This window comes from Protopterus annectens, chromosome 3.part1 (genome assembly GCF_019279795.1).
Source record: "Protopterus annectens isolate FY-2018-M chromosome 3.part1, PAN1.0, whole genome shotgun sequence".
Lineage (NCBI taxonomy): Eukaryota > Metazoa > Chordata > Ceratodontiformes > Protopteridae > Protopterus > Protopterus annectens.
Window position 1 is genome coordinate 1,748,201,111 of NC_056732.1, and position 9,216 is coordinate 1,748,210,326.

At 36.1% G+C, this 9,216-nt stretch overlaps 1 protein-coding gene across 1 annotated transcript in view; it reads right to left on the reverse strand.

The window, feature by feature from the left end:
* The window catches only part of LOC122797852 (E3 ubiquitin-protein ligase TRIM8-like), a 307,712-nt gene extending 301,864 nt beyond the window's left edge, over positions 1–5,848 (reverse strand). The window contains exon 1 of the mRNA XM_044066374.1: positions 5,129–5,848. Within this exon, the coding sequence (XP_043922309.1) occupies positions 5,129–5,791 (663 nt within the window). The 5' untranslated portion in view covers positions 5,792–5,848. The remainder of the gene's footprint in view (positions 1–5,128) is intronic.
* Positions 5,849–9,216: the final 3,368 nt, after the last annotated feature.

A 9,216-nucleotide genomic window follows, 5' to 3' on the forward strand; every position in this document is an offset into this window, starting at 1 on the left:
TAATAAACAAGCCACATTAGCCCTTAATGAACTCAAACAAGATTTCAAACTATATGACCCTTTTAAACATGGGAACAGTGCAGATAAAACAGGGAAATTCACATTCTATTCGCAATGCCACAAAATGTGGTCAAGGATAGACTTCTTCTTAATCTCTGACATATTCATTAACATGGACCCAACAATAACTATACATACCAGGTTCTTTTCAGATCACTCCAAAATCACGCTGAACATTAACTGGGACAAAAAGATATATTTGGAGAATAGGGGTCATAATTGGTCATTAAACCCTAATTTACTTTCCAAAATGGATGTAATAAAAGAAACAGAAACAATACTAAAAATAGCTCTTACAAATATCACTAACTCCCAAGTACCAACTGACATAGAATGGGCTGCAACCAAAGCACAAATCAGAGGATTGTTTATCAAAAAAGCAGCATACTATAAAAAATACAACTGAAAGAGGAGCATATACTGAAAGGGAAAATAGAGCATCTTGAAAAAGAACTAATAAATAACCCTAAGAACCAAACAGAAGCAGAACTTTTAAAACTGCAAAGGGATCTATACATGTTAGAAACCAGGAACCTATCTTTCTATGAAGCCAGAATGTTAGCCACTTACGCAGAAGAAGCTCAAATACCATCTACAGCTCTGGCCAGAATTATCTGCCAACACAAAAATGCCTCCAATATATCAGAAATAAACTACAAGAGACAAAAACTACACAAAAAATGAAGACATTATTAAAACATTTGAAAAAATATACTCTCAAATATATGGAGCACAAATACTACAAACCTCAAAGGAAGATAGAACTCTTTTTCTTCAAAAACTGAAATTCCCTAAACTCAATTTAGACCAACAAAAAAAACTAACTGAGCCGATATCCATCAGTGAAATTATTACAACAATCAAACATTTAAAAGTGCATAAGGCTCCGGGTCCGGATGGACTCGCATCAGAATTTTACAAAGCATTTTCCCCCTTGACAGCCAAACTACTATACTATACACTGAATTACATAATAAACTATAAAATAAATGATATCCACTTTAATGCCTCTAAAACTATATTTATATTAAAAGAACACACAGACCACAAAAATCCCGACAGCTACAGACCCATCTCCCTCTTAAATATGGATACTAAATATTTACCTCTATACTTGCAAACAGAATGAAAAATCTGATAGAAAAAATCCTCTCCCCAGAACAATCCGGTTTTACACCACATAGACAGACTAGTGACAATACATTAACATTAGATGCACTAATATCCTATGCTAACCGATACAATATCAACATCTACACAATGGTAGTGGATGCCCACAAGGCATTTGATAGGGTTAATCTAGAATTCTTACTCCAAACACTACCCTACTTTAATATACCCAATAACTTCATTCAGATCATCCAAACTCTGTATAGCAACCCATACACATCTCTGTATATAAATAAAATTTGGTCAAATAGGATCCTAATAAAAAATGGAACAAGACAAGGATGCCCACTATCACCCTTCCTGTTTAACCTATACCTAGAACCACTCTTTCTATACATTAAACAAAATACATATCACAATCCTCCATCAATACACAACTTCAAAATATACCTCACTGCATTTGCAGATGATCTGAACATATACTGCACTACACCAAATTCAGATATAAACAAAATAATAGCTGCAATTGAACATTTCTCGACTATGTCTAACTACAAACTAAACCTTAATAAAACTAATATTTTCCCCCTAAAACACCCAAACTCATCTCACTAATACCATTGTTAAACACAATAAAAATTAAAGAAGAAACTAAATACCTGGGAATCACCTTTTTCCAGTGTAACAAAGACTTCGACCAACACAATGTAAACCTTAAATGGCAAAATATAATGCAAGACTGCAAAAGATGGAACAACCTAAAACTACCATTCTTGGCCAAAGTATCAATAATCAAAATTAACATTTTACCTAGATTAATGTATATATTCATGACATCACAGACAACAATACATAATAAATTCTTCAAACAAATTCATACCATCCTAGCAAAATTTATATGGGAACCCAAAAAAAAACAGAATCTCCTATCCAAAATTAACACTCCCCAAAAGCAAAGGAGGACTAAATCTACCAGATTTTAAAATGTACTACTCGATCATTAACACTAACAGAATATTGAAAATAGCTGAACATAACCCGTCAATGGAAAATTGGTCTCCTCTCTGGGTGACCATATATTATAGATATATTAAAGCTATAGGTTTCAATCCCAAAGCACTTCCATTCCTGAAGCAGAAAGAAATACAAACTTATAACATTATAGAGCCCTTAAAACATTCTATCAACCCAGCGCAAAAACTCTTTCAATTCTTGAACCTTAGACATGCCATGACAATACTGTAACCCCTTCATAAAAACCCAAATTTAAAAATAAACAATAAGATGCTGGACTTAGTCCCTTTTCCCAGACTAAAAGATAAAACAATCCAAGATATCTATCCCTACCTTAACTGTTCAATACAAGAAATGAGGACCAACTTAAACCTCCCTAAATCACACATAATAATCCTAAGACAAATCAAAGAACTGTGTTCCAGTTATCTCCAAAATATTACTATGACCAATAGTGACATAGAAACTTGTAGCAGGCTTTGGAAAACTATTATCACAACAAAGAAAACTATTACCAATTCATATAAAATGATAAATGAAATCAAATACCAGAAAGACCTCCTCTTCTCCAACTACTGGAGAAAAATTAAACCATCCATAGATGATCAGCAAATAAGCCAGGCAATCAATCTAACACTGAAGATTCTACCCCTCAAAACGTTAGCATACACTCAGCTCATGATCAATAATAATGCTTATTTTACACCTGCAATCCTACACAAATTTAACACATCAAAATCACCTTTCTGCCCACACTGTAAGGACCAGAGAGCTGACTTATTCCATGTATTTTGGAGCTGTAAATGTGTCTATAAACTCTGGAACTATCTCAAGGTACAATTACAAAAAAACAGGTTATCAAACATCAACATTAACTTGGGAATTCACTCTGTTACACATTCTCCCATCCAACATCCCAAGAAAACAAGCAAATACACTTTTAACATTTTTCCTACTAATGAAACTGTGTATAGCTTTTAAATGGCTAGATACGATAAATATCTCTTGGGAGGGTTTTAAACAAGTAGCTATACAACACCTTTTAGCTCATAAAATAGTAATAGATAAAAGAAACAAAAACATGAAATCCAGAGAAATTTGGGAACAAACCTTTAACATCATATTAGCATAATTCATCAGACAGCAACTTAGAAATACACTATAATGGAACCAAAGAACACATACAAGTTCAGATATTAAATAATAACTTGGATATTACGAATGTATATACTGTCTATATAACTGTGGAATTAACAATGAAAGCATCTATGTACATAGTGTAAATAGATATGTTGTATGACCTATATCCTGTGGTATTTTACATCAATGTATAACATAGGTATATGTGTGTATGTGTATGTATGTGTATGTATGTATATATGTGTGTGTGTATGTATGTATATATATATATATATATATATATATATGTGTGTGTGTATGTATGTGTATGTATATATATATATATATATATATATACATATATGCACACGTTCATGTTGTAAGATGGTTTTTATTTGCGACATTTATTAATGTTTAAATAAAAATAAAAATTATTGAAAAAAAAAAAAGAAAGAAAACTGAAAGAAAAGGGAGTCGCTAAATGTAATAAGGTAAAAGAGAACAGAAAATCAACTTTTCTGAGAGAAAAAGTCCTTATTTTGAAATAAAAGGACAAAAAAGGTTTCACTTAGCTCAAGAGCAACAGCCTGACACGACCTGATGGGCGACGCAGCAAACTCAATTTGAGGTAACAGGGAGAGGGGGATTATGGGTAAGAGATTGCTTAGCTCGAGAGTTTATCGCTGGCGCGAGCTTGGTATATGGCCGGCTTGGTTCCGATATCGGAACCGTAACCCATACGTAATGAGTGGACGAGGATCAACAATACAGATGGAACGTTATGGTAAGACATAGCTTCTTTTTCTAAAAGTATACCTGACTGTCCCTGATTATTTCTAGATTTGCCCTTGATTCTGTTCATATTTGTCCCTGATTAGTTAAGATATATGCATCTACTACTTCAGAAGATTAGGCTTTACATCCCCTAAAAATTTTCTATGCTATGCTTGATTCCAGTTATATATTCTTCTTCGTAGGGGTAATAACTGTCGATCATGGGATGAGTAAAGCCAATCTAATATCAAATTGGATAGGTAATACAAGCATAAAAAGGGAAATTGGCTAGACTTAACATGGCTCATTTCTAGATTTGCCCTTGATTCTGTTCAGATTTGTCCCTGATTAGTTAAGATATATGCATCTACTACTTCAGAAGATTAGGCTTTATATCCCCTAAAAATTTTCTATGCTATGCTTGATTCCAGTTATATATTATTCTCCGTAGGGGTAATAACTGTCGATCATGGGATGAGTAAAGCCAATCTAATATCAAATTGGATAGGTAATACAAGCATAAAAAGGGAAATTGGCTAGACTTAACATGGCTCATTTCTAGACTTGCCCTTGATTCTGTTCAGATTTGTCCCTGATTAGTTAAGATATATGCATCTACTACTTCAGAAGATTAGGCTTTATATCCCCTAAAAATTTTCTATGCTATGCTTGATTCCAGTTATATATTATTCTCCGTAGGGGTAATAACTGTCGATCATGGGATGAGTAAAGCCAATCTAATATCAAAATGGATAGGTAATACAAGCATAAAAAGGGAAATTGGCTAGACTTAACATGGCTCGAAAGGGCAGCTAGCTTAGTACTTTGCTAAGAACTTGTTCACTGATCAATAATGTCCTGAGGTGGAAACAGAGAGTAGCTAAACTAATTATGCGACTAGCTTAACTAGAACAATACAATGATCGCGACTGGCATCAAAACATAGCAGTTTGTGTTAGGAAGTCAATATTTGAAAAAAAAAATAATCGTATAACTGTTTATTTTCAATGCGCCAGACGGATTGTGGTAAAAATGCTTAAAGCACTATTACCTGTTTCTCATGGTAGGCATCTTTCAAAGTCTTGATGTTATGGGTTTTATGTAACCCTGCAACATAACAGGTAACGCATATTAAAGCACCATCGTCGGAGCAGTAATATTCGATCATTTTATCATGTGCCGGGCACTTCCTTTCTTTCAACGAACTGGTAGGATCGACCAGAGAATGGTTCCTTTGGGCTGGTCTTTCATTGTGTTTCTTCAGGTGCTGTTCGCACAGTGATGCCTCACACACAATGCAGGTTTTCACCGCTGGCAGAGGGTCTTCCAGACAGGAGTCGCAAAAAATCTCCATTCCTTCCACTGTAGGTTTACACTGCTCTAGGAAGCTCTCCACTACATTGCGCAGTTTCAAGTTTTGCTTTAATTCATGTTTCTGTGAGAATTGCGCTCGACACTCAGGACAGTTATAGGTACCGTCTGAATCTGAGGTTTCCCAAGCCTTTTCAATGCACTCTCGGCAGAAGTTGTGCCCGCAGTCCAGAATGACAGGATCCTTGTAGACATCTAGGCAAATTGAGCAATTTAATTCTTCCTTCAAATTACTACTAGTAGCAGCCATCTTTCCATGGGCTCTGCCTCGTACAGAAATGAAACTTAAAAGAGAAACAAAAGCGAAACCTAAACTCACAAAACTGAAAATATGCAATTCCATACTCCGGCACTTGACTGTAGACGTATTCTCTTCGTGTCTTGCATATAACTACACCTCTCAACTTTCTAGATTTTCACGCATGCCTCTCAAGTGCACCTCATTACGAGGAACGTACCTCATTTGGGGTCTGTTCATGCTCCTCGAAGTTCCAATAAGTTCCACATTGAAAGGGTCTGTACACATTCAGTGTTAGGGATTTTTTTAAGTGAAATCAATAGTAAATAGAAATAAATCATATTAATTCATTAAAATATTTTCTTTATAAGTAAAACCAGCATATTCTAACCATCCTATGACCTTCCTAGCTGCAGTTGTTAGTAAGCCATTAGTACTTGTTCCACATTTTGCCCATTTGTTCCACATTATGAGGGTTAGTGTTCCTCATTTTGGAGATGGAAGGTTGAGAGCTATGATCACAGACTGTCCACATTTCTCTCGTATTTTTGGTTTGTTCCCGATTACCTCTCAACTGTACAGATTTTCGGCTCATATTTTTGGTCAATTCCTCATAAAATTTGTTGTTTTCTGGCAAGTCATTGAGATGATCTGAGGACTGAAGTCACTAAATAATGACATACATTTGAGTTTCAGACTTCAAATCCTTCAGAAAATGTATGTTAAAACAAACACTGTCACCCTAGCAACTTTCTAAGTTTATAAGAGCAATATAAATATGTCCCTATTTTTGGGCATTTGTCCCCCCATTTTGACAGGCTTTGTCCAGATTTCTTGCACTAAGAGGTTGAGAGGTATGTCCCGATACAACTGGTGGTTTTCTTGCAAACCATAGAGAATTGAAGTCACTGAATAATGGTAAGACATTTGGGTTTCAGATTTCATGTCTTTCAGAAAATGCATACTAATACAAAACTATTCATTCTAACAAATCTCTAAATGTATGAGAGCAATATTTAAAATCTGTCCTTATTTTCAGGTATTTTTCCCCTCCCAATTATTTTTGGCTTTGTCCATATTTCTTGTGCTAAGAGGTTGAGAGGTAGGATACTAATTGTAAATGAGTTATTCTTTTTAAGGACTATACAACCATACTTCTCAACCATACAGGATTCCTCAGTATTTACTGGTTTTGAGTTCAAAATATCTGGGTGCCACGAATTCCCGAGTAGCCCGTTTAATTTCCGAATTTCCCAGTCCTTTTTTTCCTCGAATTTTATTCTTGATGTCATCAAGTGCAGGGCGTGAGCAATGACATCAGCATCATGAGCAGACTGCCAGCATGTCGGAATACAGCTGGGCCTGAGGAGGTGTATACTACTGTGTGTTTATGTTTATCTATCAAGTACATGTGCAGGCAAGCCGTTCACGGTTCGTTTGCGGTAGTTAAGTGCAGACAAACAGTCAGTGGACTTACTTAGTCTAGGCTCCAGCAAGTTTGCAGCAGTCACTCATCGGTCGGACAGTGAATAGACTCTTCATCATCGTACCATTCTGGTCAAAGATGAAAAAATATATCACCGCCAGACCCAGTTGTTCCCCCGGCTCCTTCAGGTACTGTACCGTAAAGAACGAATTAAGAAAAAAAAAAAAAAGAAAAAAAAATGCAATGCAATGCAGGCAGCTGTTGGTGTTTTTTTTTTTTTTTTTTTTTTGAGGTTGAGAGAGAGTCAGAGAGATAGGAGTGTTACGTTACGAGTGAACGATGTTACAAATGTATTATGGCCATCTGACACTAACTGGATGTTTTAGTTTTATGTCCCCTGCCCGTATCGACTGCACGTGTGGAAGCCTACTCCAGTTACTTGCACTAGCCATATTTAGGAATCTATTCCACTTACCAGTTTTAATTATAGGTATCAAAGAACATAGTTATAGTCCTTAAGAGTTCTAACATTTTCTTGTATTTCAGTCCGTAAGGATATCCTCGGGTTAAGGTTATGAAGCGTCTTGTACCATCTATACAGCCAGCTCCTAATGTATCTATAGGTAATGCTACATAGTCCAAGCAAGTTTAAATAAGCAAGTTAATACAAAATTCTAAAATTAGGCATAATGTGGTATATTTCCTTTTAACATTTTCTAATATTTTCAGCTTATACTTTGAGTAATCAGAAAATGAAGCATTATATTCAAGGACTGGTCTAATGCATGACATACAGAGGGCAATCAAAGTTAAGGGAATCCTAAATATCATTGTTTTGTATATTAACCCCATCACCTTTAGTGCTTTACTTCTAATGCTGTACGGCCCAATGTTAGTTCTCAGAGCCTCTGTCAAGTAGAGCCACTGGAGTGATCCCTGGGGTGGCCTTTCTATTTCCCAGCCACTCATCAAGATTCCTCTTTAAGACAGCCAGTGAAGTGCTCTGCTTGACATGTATGGGAAGTCTATTCCAGAGCATGGGCAGTCTCTGAGTTATGAACCTGTACCTCCAGCATGTTCTGTTGATTGTGGTAATGAGATTGAGGTCTCTGGAGCCTGTGGTGCATAGGGATTGGGATTTCTTTAGATGTAGCATTTCTAACAGAGCTGGCTCAGACATTAGTAGACAATATGAGATAGAGAATAGCTGGAGTTTTTTGAGAGTGTCTATGTAAGACATGTGTTTAAAGCCTAGGATCCTCTTCGTGACATACGTTTGTGGGCTCTCCAGCTGTTGCAGGTGTCTAGTGAGGTACATGCCAAATGGGGGATTATACTCTACGATTGGTCTAATGAGGGAGAGTAGAGAGAAATGATGACCTCTTTCTTCCTGGATGCAAAACCCTTGGTAATGAGATGTGCCACATAGAAGGACTTTCTGACCACAGTGGCAATGTGGTGGTCAAAGGAGAGGTTGCTATCAACATGTGTCCCCAGATCTCTCATAAAGCCTGTGACGATTAGGGAAGATGGGTGAAGGCTGCCAGCCTAGCCAAATAGAATTTGATACATAATTCTGACATTTGTAAATATAAATGTGAAATACAGGCTTATTTCTTAAATGAGAGAAAACACTGTAAAATGTTGAACTTCAAGATTGTAGCAACATTGCCCTCTGCTGTAAGGAAAACTAAGTGAAGCATTTCACATCTGTTCTTTGAAATTAAAATTATGTTTTGTATGTCCTTTGAAGTTAGAATTTGGAGTCGATGAGTCTGGAGTAAGCATCCTTCCTATTGTTTTAAGGCTAAAGTTAATGACCAGAATTTACATGTGGAATGTCCTTTATTGCTCTAAGTGTAAAAGAATGTAAATGCAGTTCCGCTGTGGCCTGGGAACTCCAGACTAAGTGTCAAAATGATGTAATGTGTATACTGGGAAAACCTAAGTGTCAAAATGATGTAATCTGGGAGAACCCAGCAGAAGTATGTTAGTGATTTTAAAAACTATTGCTCAGAGAGAGACTGTAAGCATTTTGGACCTTTGACCATTCAACTCAGCACTGCCTTGCTCTTAAGTAAGTTATCTTAGAAGTGTGTTTTCT